General features: G+C 57.2%; 4 protein-coding genes across 4 annotated transcripts; 2 read left to right on the forward strand and 2 right to left on the reverse strand.

Annotated features, from left to right (window-relative positions):
- Positions 1-55: 55 nt before the first annotated feature.
- Positions 56-3,542, reverse strand: B0I36DRAFT_325429 (uncharacterized protein). The gene has a single exon (XM_046154232.1). It carries the CDS (start codon positions 3,423-3,425, stop codon positions 483-485), a length of 2,943 nt encoding a protein of 980 aa, XP_046011581.1. The 5' UTR covers positions 3,426-3,542; the 3' UTR covers positions 56-482.
- A 2,182-nt stretch (positions 3,543-5,724) lies between these two features.
- B0I36DRAFT_350199 (calcium-activated chloride channel-domain-containing protein) lies at positions 5,725-8,232 on the forward strand (the record flags this gene model as incomplete). The annotated part of the gene is given in 4 exon segments (XM_046156865.1): positions 5,725-5,960; positions 6,036-6,771; positions 6,857-8,177; positions 8,189-8,232. The coding sequence occupies 4 exon segments, from the start codon at positions 5,725-5,727 to the stop codon at positions 8,230-8,232; spliced, it is 2,337 nt and encodes a 778-aa protein (XP_046011582.1).
- Positions 8,233-8,864: 632 nt separating this feature from the next.
- B0I36DRAFT_374853 (uncharacterized protein) lies at positions 8,865-10,408 on the reverse strand (the record flags this gene model as incomplete). The annotated part of the gene is made up of 2 exons (XM_046160313.1): positions 8,865-9,314; positions 9,401-10,408. The coding sequence occupies 2 exons, from the start codon at positions 10,406-10,408 to the stop codon at positions 8,865-8,867; spliced, it is 1,458 nt and encodes a 485-aa protein (XP_046011583.1).
- A 1,798-nt stretch (positions 10,409-12,206) lies between these two features.
- B0I36DRAFT_384835 (uncharacterized protein) lies at positions 12,207-16,165 on the forward strand (the record flags this gene model as incomplete). The annotated part of the gene is made up of 2 exons (XM_046161030.1): positions 12,207-13,790; positions 15,171-16,165. 2 exons carry the CDS (start codon positions 12,207-12,209, stop codon positions 16,047-16,049), a joined length of 2,463 nt encoding a protein of 820 aa, XP_046011584.1. The 3' UTR covers positions 16,050-16,165.
- Between the last annotated feature and the right edge of the window lie 274 nt (positions 16,166-16,439).

Consider the following 16,439-nt stretch of genomic DNA (forward strand, 5'->3'; position numbering starts at 1 on the left):
ATGCACAATTATCCCAAAATGCAGAGACAGGAGGATCAGAAGCGCTTGGAACGAGGCTTTGGATTTCTAAGCAATGCGTGCGTCCCAACTGATTGTTAGTGTCTATCCCGCTGTCCAATTGATAGTGCACAACCAAACGGCCATGGTATCGTCTGCGGCTCAGCGCGTTCGAGAGTGTCTCGCCATGCTTGACAGACGTTCGACGACGAGCCGATGAGACCCTGCTCGACCATGTCACCACTGGCCGTCGTGCGTCTCCTGTAGTCTGCTTGGAAATACGTGCAAGTTCGTGCAGACAGTGTACCCGAGCCATGCACAACGCGGAATACGAATACACTAGGCAAGGCCAAAGCAGAACATAGTGGCTGAACCAAGAGACAGACAACTCATAAGTTTAAAGTCTGAATTTGAGACGCTTCGTAGCGCACCCTCAGTCGCTACATGATGTGACGGCCACGAGTGCCTTCTGCAGCATAGCGACATCAGACAACCTCATCGTACACGTCCACACTCCCCATCCCGCCAGCCACTGCCCGCACTCTCGCACCAATCTCCAGCGGGTTGCCCTCAAACACGACAAACTCGTCCTTTTCCACCTCTCCCTTCTCGGCAAGACCCAGCATCTTGTAGACGTTACCGCCAACGAGCTCCAGAGCCTCCCGCTCGCCAATGATCCCGCCGCTGTTGCGCGCTGCAATGCCCGCCAGCAAGGCCATGTCCCGCACGAGCCAGTCCTCCTCGAGCCCGATGGCCGTCGTGACGCCCGCGGCCACGAGCTTCTCCACGGCGGTCCCGTTGTTCAGCGGCGCGCCGACGAGGGCCCGCCGCTGGTCCCACGTGGAGCGGTACGAGTTAAGCGGTGCCAGGACAACGCCTACCTTTGCCGCGGCGAGCTCCTTGGCCAGCAGGTGCGCTTCTGCGCCACCAATGATGGTAATGCTGACGCCATCCTTGCTACGAGCAGAGGAGGAGAAGGAGGAGGTGGAGGCTGGGCTAGTGCTGACGGCCTTGTCCACGGTGTCCTTGAGTTTGAGGACGTTTGCGATGCCATCGGCGCTGTGCACCGTGAGCGCGAGCGTCGCCTCTCCCCGGACGACCTTGCGTAGGTACGCCACCTCGCTGAATGGGTCTTCCTTGTCCTCGTCAGTGCTAGGTTTGGCAGCCTGCAAGAGCTTGTGACGCAGCGTGTCGACTGCGTGTGAGATGCTCTTGCTCCCGCTCTTGGCTGTGTGGTCGAGCGTGTAGTGCACGGCGGCATCCTCGGCGAAGACCGCACCCTCGTCGATGCTGGTCCGCGCAGATGTGCGGAACCCAACGCTCGTGCCCTGGTGCGTGCCCAGCGAGGTGTACCGCGGCGCAGAGATGGCGCGCGTCACGCCATACTTGTGCGCATAGTGCAGCTTCTTGGTGCCCAGAGCAAGCCCATCGACTGCGCGGGAGAAGGTCCCAGAGTCGCCGCCGTTGTCTGTGTCCTTCTCAGCATCGATGGCGTTGAGGCCAATGGCGGAACCGAACGCCGTGAAAGGCTTGGTGATGTGACCGTTCTTGAGGTGGACCTCCGTGACATCTTTGTTGTTGGTGGCCGAGGCGAGCTCTGCCGAGCACGTGCCTGTGCAGATGATCTTGCCACCGCGGACGATGACGACGGAGCCCTCAAGGCTGGTAGGTTCATTCTCGCTGCTGTCCAAGAAAGACTTTTGCACCCCGTAGAAGATAATGTCGCGTACTGACTTCGACTCCTCCACAGTAACCGGGGCAGCCGCATCCGGTCCGAGAGGGTCAGAGTGTGGCTTCTCAAGCTTGAAGCCATCCTCAAACTGAGGGGTGCCATCAATCCAGACCTGCACGGGAGTTGCACCAACGCTGAGCGGGTCGCTATCCCAAACGACAATGTCCGCATCAAATCCAGGCTTGACCTTGCCAAGCCGTTGACCCAGCCCAAGACGCTCAGCGGGGGCAGTAGTGACCGACGCAAGCGCCGCATGATACGGAAGCCCATAGCCGAAAGCCTTGGCCGCCTCAAACACGACGTGTTGGGCGTTGAGCACCGGATTGTCACTGACGTAGATGGGCGTCAGCCCGTTCTCGTACAAAATCTTGCCGGCGTACTCGGAACCAATATACGCCTCGGCCTTGTAAAACATGTTGTCGGCGAAGAGGGCCGATGCCGGTGGGGAGCTGCCCCAAGCACGCTTCAGGATCTCCGGCACGAGGTAAGTCTGATGGGCGTGGTGGAAAGCCCGAACAGCAAACTTGAACTCGTTGGTGTGGTCCACAAACGCCTCAAGATCGGGGATCGTGTAGCAGTGCGTGTTGACGTGGACTTGTCCTCGCAGTACAGCGCCCAGCGTCTCCCACTTGAGATCCTGCGGCAGATAAGAGGACATCTGCTCGACGCCAAACTTGTCAGCAGCCTCGCACCAGTCGTCCTGCTCTCGCACGAGCTGCGCGGCCTGCTCGAACGCGTGGCGGAACTCCCACGACTCGCCCATCCGCGTGACGGGGCCGCGCTCGCCAACCTTGCCATATACGCGCTTCGGGTTCTCGCCGCATGCCATCTTGATGTAACGCCAGTTCCGATCCGGGTCGGCCAACATGTCTGTGGCTGACGTCTCGTTGCGGCCGTCCTCCTTGCCAACGGCGTGTTTGATCACAAAGGCCTCTCCGCCAATGTTATTGCCGGAGCCGGGGAGGACCAAGCTAGTGGTGACACCACCAGACTTGATGACCTGAAGCTGGTAATCGAGCGGATCAAGACCGTCAATGGAGCGCACATAAGGGGTGATGTCTGAGCTCATCTCATTGGTGTCCTCGGGGCCCCAAAGCTCAGGCTGGTTATCGACACCGCCATGGCTGTGCATGTCAATGATGCCCGTGGTGAGTTGCCGGCCCTCGGCATCGAAGACAAGCGTGTCTGGCGAGACCGAGCTCTTGCCAATGGCTCCGACTCGCTTGATCAGGCCGTGCTCAAGCAGCACATCGGCGGTGATCCATTCGTAGCCCTTGCCCTTGCGTGCATCCTCGGGCGAGGTGCCAGCCTTGGGCTCGCCCGTCCAGACGGTGGCGTTCTTGATGAGCGTGGGGCGGTGGCCATCGATGTAGCGAGCATTCTTCTCGCGGCCGAGACCAACCGGGTCGGCGGGCTTGGAGCGGAGCTTGGAGCAGACCAGGAGGTCTTGCTGGAGCTTTGAGGCGGACAAGTGCGCGGAGGGCAGCACCTTGTCTGTCGAGGGGGTGGTGATCTGCGTCCACTGAGCGTAGACAATGAAGACGAGGCAGGCGAGGCCGACGAGCTTGACGCGCTTGGCGAAACGGTCTTTTGTGAAGGCGCGCATCTTGAGGCGCATGGCAGCGGCGGCCGAGTTTCCGCCAGCGGGACCGGCCGCCCACGGCATCGCCTTCTCTGCGTCCCCGACGTGGTCCATGGCTACTTCGACTGCTCAAGCACAGCTCTTGCAGTGATGTGTGAGCAGTGATGTTGGCTTGAGCCGTCTGAGAGTGTAAGAACAAAGAGGGAAGAAGGAGGAAGAAAGGAAGAGGGGAAGAGACGGGTGCGATGTCGCCATCATGGTTGCCGTTTGAGGACCCCGGCGTGCCTGAGGTGCGTGCCCGCAGCAACCGGGGGCCCGCTTTTGGCCGCCGATACTTTACTTCAGGTGCGGCAGCCCGCGCAAGCTCCAGGCTCCAGCAGACACCTTGCCGGAGCTCGGAGTGCTGCGGCTCTCGTCTAGCCCAATTGATCAGCCTCAACCTGCCCGACGGGCTGGATTCGTCATATCCCATGCCGGTTTAACGCAATCAAGCATTGTTGCTGCTCCGAGGCGTCGGAGTACAGGTACTCCACAGCGGGTCAGGCAGCGCGAGCTAAGCTGGTCCGGGAAGGTGCCTGAACGATTATCAAGGGACTTTCTTTCTCTTTCCGGACAGCTTCAAGTGCTCTGCTCCAGCCCAAGCACACCTCGTACATTAATCACTGACGGGAACTTCGCCCACCATCTTCGCTCCCGCCGTGAATACTATCGGGACGGTGGTTTGCTATGCCCAGAAAACACGCCTGCAACTCCCTTACGCCGTCAACCAGACCAAGCATGAGATCCTCGCAATCGTTCCGCGAGGGTCATTCTTTCTTAGCACGCTCCCACATCTCTGTCGTTCGGATCTGTGGCAGTAGTGGCGCCAGAACGTTCGAAAAGTCCACAGCATCTGTTCCGGGCTCAGCACTCTGAGTTACCACCAACGATGAGCCAGTAGAGGAAGAAGCCGAAATCCGCCTCCTGCCACTCCTGGCCCATGATCTCAGACGCTTCTAGCGCGTCGAGCATTGATATCTCGACTCCATCGCCTGATTGGTAGCGTCAGATCCATGGCGTCGCCGACCAGCGCAGGGCAACTCTGGTGGGACCTCGGATGAGATCGTTCTGGAGCTGATATAAAGGCATGGTATTCAATCAGTCCCTCATCGTCGCGCCAGCTTCTGCGGCGATCAGGCATTTCCTTCCCAGACTCACATGCCGTACCAACTAGCTCTCTGGTCTCCAACGCCCAGCTGGCAAACAAGGCTCGAGATGCATCCAAAAGCACATGGTGGGCCTGGAAGGAGCCGTTTCCGCGAGCCTACACACCTGCGGAAAGTCCTCCTCAGGCTTGGTTGGAATGGGGTACAGTCTCGCCTAGTCCAGTGGGCCACTCTGTGATATTGCTGTCGTATGGCGCAAACAAATTTCCCCAACAAATACCTTTTCCGCGACATTATCCACAAGAAGATCATTCAGGACATCGCCCGAGATCTTCAGCCTCGCAAATGATTCAGTTGGCTCCGCTCGCTCTCCTAGAAGAGCACAGTGCCGTGCTTGTGTGCCGTGGTGCTTACATCGGCACAATCGCTTGAAAGCTTGAGAAAGTCGCCGTGCAGTCGGCATGCGCGGATAGCTCCGAGGCCGCCATTCTCGTACAAATCGAGGTATCTCCGCGTTGCGCTCGAGGTTTTGTCGGGAGAAGGGTTCGTCGACGTTTCCAGCGTTTGGTGATGACGCACATGGATGGGAAGCAAGTATTTAGTGACAGGCTTAGCCCGACCGTTTGGAAAGCGCAGGGTCCAGGTCTGTGGGGCGGCTCAGCTGCCACACACATCACAACAACCACCACCGTACCATGCCTCTGCTGTCTGTGATGCTGATGGAAGCATTGTCCACCTGCAGCTGGCCAGGCAAGGGCGATCTGGATTTCACTTACGCCGAGCGGAGTTGTGTACTTGAGTATCTTGAGTGTCTACCTAGGCACCAAGGTAAGCTTCCAGCGTGCGATGACGCAATTGGACGGCTTTGTTTCCCATGTAAGTGCTGGCTGGGAGGTCCTCCCCAGCAGACCCAGCTCAACACACTTCAGCATGTGTTCAGCCTTACCATATGCGGCACGGGGCCGCAGGACTGCCGGCAGTCTCGGCGTCTCAGCCTTACGGGCAGCTCTGGGATACTTTGCACATCGTCCCAGCTGCGCGGCAGGTCATGCACATAAGCGGCAGTAGTTACGTGGCCGCGTGCCGCATTTCCGGCCAGAGATGCGCACAAGCGGCGGCTCCACCTGGCCAACCTTCTACGGCGGTAGCTCCCCCGGCCCGCCTCGAATTGTCGTGATGGCTCCTCGCTTTTCTCTTGTCCTTTCTCTGACAACACACTGCCATTCTGCTGGGTCACTGGAGCAACTGTGTGCTGGATTCGAGCCCATATGGAAGACACTCAGCCTGGGAGCATCACCCAAGGTCCTCACAACGACACCTACGTGATCCACTTTGACTTCGCAGACACCGAGCTCGACGAAGCCTGTCACAACTTTGAAGAGCTCTGTGCCGACCTCACAGCCGTTGGTTTGGCCTTTCAAGTTCGTCCTGGGGAAGACCAGTCTCTACTCGTCTTTGTGCGGGTGCCCAAACTCCTCCTACGCAAGACCGTCTTCAAGTCTAGGTCAGTCGCACACCACCAGCTTGTAACAGCATATATCGCCTCAGACACCCATCCTCGCTAACGAAAACCATACAGACTCAAAGACTACTTCTACGGCACAACCAACCAGCTTCCTGCTCTTAATCAGCGACACCATGGCACTCCAGCCGCCTTCGAGGCCGAAGACCTCCTTTCAGTATACCACCTCGTCAACTGGCCCCCGTCCAACGGCGGCGCGGGCGTAACACCCCAGCATGGGAAATGGCAGGACCGGGGCGTGCAGAGCATATTCCCGTTGCATAACTCTCCAGCCAACAGGCATCTCCTCGCACAGCTCAGCAAGCGCGTCTTTCTCTCCCCAGCTGACCTCGACCATATCCGTGACCTCTTCGGCTCCAAGGTGGCATTCTATTTTGCATTCATGCAGACCTATTTCCTCTTTCTGTTCTTTCCTGCCGCAACAGGGCTGTATACCTGGCTCTTCCTGCCGTCATACTCGTTCGTCTATGCGGTCGTCACCTTGCTCGGATGTACAGTGTTCATCGAGTACTGGAAGATCCAGCAAGCCCGGCTCAGCGTGAGGTGGGATGTCAGCGGGGTCGGCCACGTCAAGATCAACCGCAGCAATTTTCGGTATGACCGAGTGACGGTGGACGAGAAGACGGGGAGGAAGCAGTACCACTATGCCAAGTGGAAGCTTGTCGCGCGGCAGCTGCTGCAGGTGCCGTTCTTCCTGGCCGCGCTGGTTACGCTGGGCGTCATCGTCAGTCTGGTCTTTGCGCTAGAGGTGTTGGTTTCCGAGGTATACGACGGGGCGTACAAGAACTACCTCGTAGGTCCTCCTCATCCGGAAAATCGGTTTCATGTCAAGCTTGACTACATATACTGCAGGATAATACTGATGCCTGCGAACGCAGGAATACCTCCCTACCGTCGTCCTGGCCATCGGAATGCCCTACATCAACACATTCCTCGAGGACATGGCCGTGGCGCTCGCCGAGTTTGAGAACCACCGCACCCAGGACAACTACGAGATGTCGGCCAGTCAAAAGATGTTCTTCCTAAGCTTCATCTCGAATTATCTGCCCATCCTGCTCACCGCGTTTGTGTATGTGCCCATGGGCGACGTCATTGTGCCGCAGCTACAGCTGCTTGTGCGGAGCTGGCTGGCCCGCATTGGCGGCTCAAGGCAGGCAGGCGATAGGATCGTGGGTATGAGCTCGGACGAGGGCATGTTCCAGCGCGATCCAGACCGGCTGCGCAATGAGGTCGTCGCGCTCACGGTGACGGGCCAGGTGTCAGATATGTTTGAGGAAATGATTGTGCCATATCTGCGGCACCGCCTGCGCGCGTGGTGGAGGGAGTATAAGCTGCGTCGACTCGAGCGGAAGCAGCAGCAGCAGCAACAACATTCCCTCAGCAACAAGGACGACTTACCAAACCACGACGACTTCACACCAAAGCCATTCCAGCGCCAACAAACACTAATGCTGAGCATCCACAACCCATCTCCAGACAATAAGAACGACACCAACAACGAGGCCCAGTTCCTCGCCAAGGCCCGGCACCAGGCCTCCCTCCCGCCTTACAACGTGCAGGACGACCTCTCCGAGATGGTCATCCAGTTTGGCTATCTCGCGCTCTTCTCGCCCGCCTGGCCCCTCGTGTCGGTCGGGTTCCTTGTCAACAACTGGATCGAGCTGCGCTCTGACTTTCTCAAGATCTGCGTCGAGCACCAGCGCCCGCACCCGACGCGCTCCGACGGCATCGGCTCCGGCTGGGTCGATTCGCTGGACGCGCTGGCCCTGCTGGGTAGCATCTCCACGGGGGCAATCGTGCATCTGTTCGGCGGCGGCGGCGGCGCAGATCCCACGCAGCTGCAGACCTCGGCCGCGTGGTTATCTGGACGGGCGTGGCTGACAAGCATCCCGTTTATCGGCAGCCAGTTCGATGCCAGTGGCGGCGGCGGGATGCCGTCGTGGTGGTCCCTCCCCGTCACAATCTTTATCAGCGAGCACATCTTCCTCACCCTGCGCGCGAGCGTGCGGTTCTTGCTGAAGCGGTTCGTCGGGTCCGACGTCGTGCGGCACGAACGCGAGGAGCGGTACGAGCGGCGCAGCCGGCAGTGGGAGGAGATGGTGCGCGAGGCAGATGCGGCTCGAGGGGAGGGCGGCGGCGGCGATGAGACGCCAGAGGTGGTGAAAGAGCTTCCCCCTGATCGACAGAGCATGGTCTGTGGTTCCGTCCAGGACGATACACCGACACAACAAAGCCATGCGGAGCCCGCTGCTGAGCAGCAGCGGAACGAGAGCCGCGACGCGGGTCTCATGATTATACAGGATAGAAAGGAGTTCAGATTGCTCGCAGCAGGAAAGAAGAGCATATGACTTTCTCTTCACTGGAAGTGGATAGAAATCCGCGGACAAGAAGTCTCAAATGGGGTTTTCAATCGCCATCGTTTCGATCACCCTTCGCTTGGTGGAATGCGGTCTATTAGTGAATTTGTCTTGAGGCATCGTCTAGATATTGTACACTTCCGCCGCAATACAGATACATGGCGCAGCCAAATCATGGCTACCCGTTGCTCCATCCCGTCGTGCTAGCTTCCTCATATGAGCACTAAATTGTGAGCGCTGAATTGAAATGCCGCGGTTTCGTGATGATGAGAAATGGTCAAAGGAAAAGTCGAAAATGATAGTGTGTAGTGTAGTCACGACTGCGACGGATTGTGTGCTGTCCCCCGATTCTGTTCCGCGGCCGTCCAAACCCTTCATCAGCATTCCAAGACAAGTATGTCCCAGTCTCATAATGTCAACATGCCGCATGTGCGCGTTTGGTCTTGAAAGCTAAGTCGGCTCATCAGAGGCCTTTGCCCTCTGCACTGATGATGAGCTCGGCATCGGTGGCGGAATTGCGTGAAAGAGTTTAGTCATCATCCTTTCCGTCATTGGCCTCCTCCTCCTCCTCCGCCTCCTTCTGCCTTAGCGTAACCTCGATTCCCTCAAACGTTCTGGCGATCTCGTACTTGCCGCCCAGCACCAAGTCCTTTGCAACCAACTCTCTCGTACGTCCCAAGCTCTCAATCGCCGCAATCCGCTCCATTGTTTCCTCCAGGAACTCGCGGAAGCCTGGTTCAGAGCAGATTTCACGGAAAGCGCGGTGCATAGGCACTGAGGAGGCACGGACTTGTGCAGTCGAAGTAATGGTGAACAGGTTGAGACGGTCAAGCTCGCGGACAAAGTCGGAGCGTGTCATGACTTGCTGCGCCTCGTGCATCTGGAACGATGGGAGAACGTGGCCCTGCTCCTGGCAGTACGTCTTGTCCATCTCTTTCTCCTTGTCTACAAGAGCCTGCGCCAAGGCCATGGAAGCAGACTGTAAGTGATTGTTAGTGCTGTTCTGACCCGGCTGTATGGCATGACCAAAGACACGGCCACGAGTCAAGAAAGGGGACAACTTACCGCCCACTTCTGCTGGTCCATGACGTCGTCGTCCATCTCCTCGCCAAGAATCCAGCACTGGTTAAGCAGCCAAGTCTTCTCAATGTCTTTGATCTGGTCGCAAGTCTCTAGCATGTCCTTCGACCGAGCGACACGGTTCAGGAATGACAGTCGCCCACCGACTCGGTCGTAAATCTCCTCCAGCATCGATAGCTCTGGCGTCTGCTGGAAATAGCGTTCTCGGTAAGATTTCAGCGCCGCAATCGCCTTGGGCTTGGATAGATCTGTAATCGGGAGCACCTCCATCCGTGTCGCAAGCAGCTTGAACCTCTCATACACCCAGTAGTCGTCGCTGTTGAAGATCATGGTCACGATGTTGGATGCAGCCCATTGTTCGGCACGCTGTTGCAGCAGCTCCAGCAGATCCTTGCCATCTGCATCGTCTCGGAGTAGGTGGACCTGGTTGACCACAAGCACCAGGGGCTTGCCTTTCTCTATGCGTCGTTTCAAGGCAACCTTTTCCAGTTTGTTCAATGCACGCTCAATGTCCAAGAGCGCCGTGGATTCGCGCGGTCCTTTCTCGCTGAAGTAGCCGCCGATGTAGTCCTCGTGAAACTCGTAGTCAAGTGCCTTGCCAAGTCGAATCCGAAATATCTCGAGATCTGCATGGGCCTCGAACATTGAGCACCCGTCCCCATCGATCTTGCGCATGGCATCGAGTATCATGCTGCTCTTGCCGCTGCCCTTTTCTCCCATCATGAGCAAGTAGTGGCCCCTGGCCTTGCCAGCGATCACATCGTCGATATGCGCCTGCTCATCACGCATCACCCAGTGCTCGGCATCAGGTGGCGGGGTGAGACCCCGGCCGATGGCAGCTAGCTCGAGCACCGGGTCGCCAGGCTCAAAGGCGTTGCGGATCTTCTTGAGGACCAGGTGCTTGTAAAACTTGTGGTAGGCGTAGCCGGCGCCAGCAAAGCCCAGGGCGAGCACGAGCACAGACGCCAGCGTCGTTGCGGCGGACTCGCCCATCTTCTTCAGCAGAGGTGGCTCTGGAGGCTGGCTGCCGGGACCCGATCCATGGCTGTGCTCAGCATTGCCGCCCAGCGGGGGAGCCGAGGCTGGTGCGTCCCGGACGGACGCCGTGGTGGACAAGGCGCGTCGAAGCTGGAGCGGGAGCCGGCGACCCGGATGTGACGGCACGGGCAGGCAGGACCGGCCAGTCAGCGCGGCCAGGGGCTGCAGCGGAGGGTGGGCCGCAGGCTGCGTAAAGGCCGTTCTTGATGCAGCAGACGCCAGCAGGCGCAAGCCTGCCTTGCTGGCCGGCATGGCGACGCTCGATGGGGTGGTGGCTAGTAGTGAAGGTGTCTGGCCGTCATGAAGACGTCTCGAGGCCGGCGCGAGAGGACGAGTGACGTGACGTGGGAGGAGGGAAGAGGAGGACACCTGGTCGGCGATGGCCCTGGAGTGGGCCGCCTGGCTGGCTGGCAAGCACCGAGGGAGGAGGCCTCTAAGCTACCCGTGGACGGGTCGCTCTTTCCACGGCGATTTCTGGATTGATTCCGCCGCCATTGGCCAATCCCAGCGCGTGCTCGTATGCTTGGCTCCCCCAGGAGATTGGATTGTCCCTGTATGTCGGGCCTGTTTTACCTTCTGACCCCCCCGCTCCGCACTGGGACCCTGCGCTATCTACAATATCTGCTAAGTAATGAAGTTTATCGTACCTTAATGGGTAGCTCGTAGCAGGGGGTTCGGGCGTATCGTGCTGTTGCCCCTGTTGATCTTCTGGTGGGCTGTGTCTAGGACTGCAACAAGAGCAACGCGCCGGGCAGTTCTACCGACGCTTCGCGCGGCCACTTCATATGAAAAGGCGCAGATGTTTATCTGCTGGCTTAGACGCATGGCTTCCGAAAAGGCCTACTTTCCTGCTGTTATTCTGCGTAGCCATCCCGGAGCAACATGATTCCCTTGTGTCCGCATCACGTCATAAGGGCGGGCCCGTCGAAGCGCCTGTCTCCACTTAGACCAAGTTTGGGTTAGCTCGGGCAGGGCGGTTTGGTCTTGTTAGCAAACAGCTTCTGTGTCTCAAGATCGGACTGCAGGTCAACTTGTTCAACTTCTGCCCTGGACAATGGCCCCGAGACATCCATCTGGCAGAACCCGCTGCAATAGTCACAATGCGCGCATCCACTATCCCAAGCACTACTTTCGATGTGGTTTTAGTATAGAAGAGTATTGGTCACCAATATTCTAATCACTACAAAGTGGAGCTTGAAGAGAAAGCCAACATGATGCCTAGAGGCTGAATGATGAAGCTGTCTTCGATAATAGGTAAACGTAGCTTTTATGTAGAAAGCGCGCATCTCAAACGTAGAGGAGAATTGCAGCTCCAAAATCCCTCAAAGTTTGATAAAAATTCACGTTCATTAATGGTGTTTCCCTTTAGTGAGACACAAGGTCTAGATGCATTGAACTCATGCAATCGACACAACGGCCAAGTATGTTGCCATCGAATAGTGGAAGGTTGTTCCGACTCGCCTTTTGTTTCTGCGGACAATCAAACACGTTTGGTGTCTGCGCGGCCTACGCTGCGGCGGCCAGAACGCAACTGATCAGCCATTAGCTGGAGATCAATCCTATGGCCACCAATAACACAAACTGGTCAGTTCTTTGGCACGAAACTTCCTTGATACTTGCCTTTGCCACTGGCGAAGCCGGACTGCCACAACCACCTGTCACGATTTTCGACTCATGATATAAAATTTACACAAAGAGACAGAGCAGCATGCCGGCAGTCCATGCTGCTTCTTGTAGTACGAACGCTTCCGCGATGCCTCTCCCGCACGGAGGGCAACCAGGAGCTCCTGTGGTGGCCGGCCGGTCGCCGCTCCAGCAGCTCTTTCCTGCCGAGACGCGTTTTCGTGCGCACCTCGACAACCTGGCATCTGGAGACAAGAGCAAGGATGGCCGACGTCAGAGGGCAGGGTCTGCCCAGCACACTCGGCAAGCCGCTTCGCTCGACCTCGATGCTCCCACGCGAAAAGCTTTGAAGCTGGGGCTCCTCCTGCCGGAAGAAGTAGCTCGCATGACGAAACACCAGTCTGCTCCCCTGCCAGAGCGTCCTCGAGACATTGAAGAGACTCAGTGTTGCGACGGTGAGCCAAGGGTGACTTTCGCCCAGCACCCGGCACTTGCGCACCTTTCTGAGGCAGATGCCCAGAGGCTTGCTCTCCTTCTACCAGTTGTCACCACAGCCTCATCCAAGAGTCAGACCTCGAATGGCGAAGTGGAAACGAACGAGAAGCACGACATTGCTTATTTCGAAGACTGCACCCGCCCAGGCACATTACGTTCAACGAGTCAAGACGTCTTGGGTGTATTGTTCAAGAGGACCACGTCCCGGACGGCGTCTTTCGGCAGCACGTCAATACCGCAAACGCCTTTCCAACCAACGTCCCCATTACCAATGCTAGGCAAGGGGCACAAGTCGTCGAGCTCGAATGACCGTGTAGATGACGAGGTTCGGTCTACGATTTTGAACAAGGTCCGTGCCGCACGTGCCGTGTTTCGCACTAGACTCGCGCGCGGCGACTTCGACGACAGAACCGAGATAGCGTATTATCGCACCTCAAATGCTACCTTTGATGATGAGATCGCGGACTCGAGATCTACAGTCACTGCAGGGAATGGACCAAAGAGACTTGCGCCACTCGATTATGCTCGTGCGTACTTCGTTGAAGCCGCTCGCGCTCGCAGGGAAGGAAGAAAAGGTCGACTACTGAGGCCACTGATTCAGCAATACCACACCGAGGGCCACAAGGCTTTCTTTGCCGTTCCAAAGACACCGGATTTGCCTGTGGACGGTTTCCGCTTCCCCCGTCTTCCGACACTGCGCTTGCCTGCAGATCCAGAGGCTGCTGAGGCGCCCAGCACGAATGCAGGAGCTGATACAACAGAGGCCGCCGACTTTGTGCAACCTGGAGAAAACTCTGCCGAGCAACACAACAGGAGCGACACGCCAGACAGCACGGTGACCATGTTGCGCTTCATCAAGAAGACTCGAAGTAGAAGCCGTCGAGGCAGCGAAAGCAGCGGCGACGGCAGTGACAATCAATCCTCAGACGTCGAATCCATCCTTGTCAAGTCTCCCGCTCATCCGCCCGTGCTCCCAGAGCTGCACTTCGGGAACCCATCAGAACAAGGCGAAGAGGCCTTGGGTCTTGCACGCATGCACTCGATTGCGCGACGGTATGGTGGGCACGAGTGGCAGATGAACGAGACTCAGTCTTTGCGCAACGACAATGGGAACACGGTGGCTGGCATTCGCAGCCGTAATGACACCTTGAACGATGAAAATGGTCAGGTTTTGGTTCGCGAGACTACAGATCTGTCAGCACACGAACAGAAGAGTACAGTAGGCAATGAGATACTCGTTGCAGCCACAGTTCCCCAAGCAGACAGAGACACGGCTCGCACAGATCACGCGCCTCAAACCGATGAGAGGACCGATAACCATATGTTTATCACCGACAACACAAATGCTCCCGTTCACGGACAGCTTAGCACGATACCATCGGAGAAGCGAAGCATAGCCGCAAGACGGAGGTCAGCGAGACGGATCGCGTCATCCGAGCTGGCATCGACGACCGCTCTCCTTTCGAGCCTACGGATCTCCACAGATGACCGACCTAGGCCTACGACGCTTCATAAAGCACTGCCGATTTCACGAACCCGAGTGGCAGAGCAGAAGCCGCCAACCATAGCATCACGATCTCAGCAGCAAACTCAAGGATCCATTGACGAACAAGCTTCCGAAAAAGCGGTCACTCGAGCAGACGATATGGTACAACCAGTGCAATCGGCTCAAGACTCTGGGGTCGATCCGAGTCCGGTGTTAGGCCGATTCCATCACGAGGATTGCTTGAACGCAACAGAAACTGCTGCAGTGATCAAGCCTGGTGATGGCTTGTTGTTTAGTGAGACTTTTCACACGGACACTAGCGAGTCAAAGCATGATCGTCGACCGCATCGTTCAGCCGCGAAATCGAGCCAGCTTCAGCAACATGCAAGTCTTGCTGTCACCAAGAATGGGAAAAGTGAATTCCTGGCTCAACGGCCTCTCAATGAACGTCCCAGCAATGCAGGCCTCTTTGAAAACAGGGCTCTACCGCCCATCCCTCCACCTCGACTGCGCCCGGCCAATCATTCTCGCCCGAAAGTCTTGGAACAGAGACAGTCAGCTTGTGTCCCGCCTCTTTTCTCCCCCCGGATGCCTTCAGCATCACCACAGAGAGAGCCGGATCCGTTCACAGCGGGATTCAGTGGCGACTCCGTGTCAGATCAGCTTTCGGCAGAGACATTGATATTGAGAGACCGCAAGAGTCTCCCTGGTCCACTGCGAGTGTTCTCAGAGCCGGGATCTAGCGTCTTGCTACGTGCTGGTGGACAGAAGCCGAATGCAACTCCTCAACCAACAAGCCCTATCGAGCAGGCGAATCAACTTGTGAGCGACATGATTAACGGCATGATATTTGATGACTGTGTCGCCGACGGTGACATGTCTCCCAAACTGGATCAGGGCTGTACCAGTATATTGCACAGAACAAACACGTTATCCGAAATGGATCCCAGTGTCAGATGTATGTCTGTCGATCGACGTCCTTGCGAGCTTGGGTACGAAGCGGCCACTTCTCCTCCTTTTGGCCACTCCGAAGTATATATTCCAAGAGCTGGGGCTGAGGCTGCGGCCAAACGAGACTTTGGGCTTGTACCAGATACACTTTGCCTGCCGCAGAACGGCGTGGCCACGAGCCACAATCAGAGCAAGATCATTACCTCAGCAAAGAGCGTTGAGCTCTTGCGAGGACCGCATCACGGCGCGTCTGTGAAGCAGACACATCCTCTCAGTCCTCTGCGTCTCGCTGGTGCTATCAGAACACCAGATGGCAAGGCCAAGACGAGTAGTATCAGCACGAATTCGGCCTCACCTAGCCATCAAGCACAAGCACCATCGAGCCCGTATGTTGGCGGGTCGTCAAACAGCATGGTATCACCGAGGAAGCAGCTCTATGAAGATGAAGGATCCTACTTGACCGCCACGACCACATCCTCAAGCCATCACTCCATGGGCGACAGTGTGATAACGACTGATTCGGGGGACAGCTTGACGAATGAATATTACCCCCTGGGCAGCCCGACGCACGTTGTCAGCAATGCCAATTACCCTTACCACGCCGTCAGTCCAGGCGCGAGACCGCGTCTGTGGAAGGATATCCCCGTGTTCGACAAGTACCAGGGCACACTGGTCGAGCAGGACGCCCGGGCGAAGGCGGCCAAGGAGGAAGCCGCGCGCATGTACCGCGAACGTAGAGAGAAGAAGCTCGCCGCCAAGGCGGAGAGAAAGGAGGCGAAAAAGTTGCAGAAGCTCGAGGAGGATGAGATGAAGAAGAAGCAGCAGCAGCAGCGGAAGGTGCAGAATGATGACCACAACGAAGATGTGTCACCAGTCCGGCAGCCTCTGATCGCGACTCTTCCCCTGCTGGTGGTGAGAGAGGATGATGATGGTGATGTAGTAGGAAATCCGCCAGGGGGTGAGGAGACAGCCCCGCGGAAGCAGCAGTCTCTGCCAGCGTTGAGGAATAAGACTTCCGCACGGGTTTTGGCGAGCATGTAGGGGCCGAATGTTTAAGCTGGTGCCCGGTCGGGCCGGAGGATGCAGTGAAACCTTGGGAGCGTGGTTGCATGCACGAAGGGTACTCGGCAATTTGTTGTAATGTTTGAAGAGGTGATTTTGGCAAGAATCAATTGTCGTACGTACCACATAGCACGAGAAAAGGCCCATGTCTAACAAGATCGTCATTTGTGAATTTGGCGTGATCAAGTACAATTCACTTTTGCAGAAAGTCATCACCATGAAGCTCCCTGCCGCCTTCCATGCGGCCGTGGCATCAACGAAGTATGACCGGGAGCCGGTCGTGGCAGGAATCATTCGCCGCTGGATCTGAAGCGTGAAGCCTCCGATCTCGGGGGAACTACCATAGAGGGGGCAGGTACAAGCGGCGAG

This window comes from Microdochium trichocladiopsis, assembly GCF_020744255.1.
Source record: "Microdochium trichocladiopsis strain MPI-CAGE-CH-0230 chromosome Unknown B0I36scaffold_6, whole genome shotgun sequence".
Classification (NCBI taxonomy): Eukaryota; Fungi; Ascomycota; class Sordariomycetes; order Xylariales; family Microdochiaceae; genus Microdochium; species Microdochium trichocladiopsis.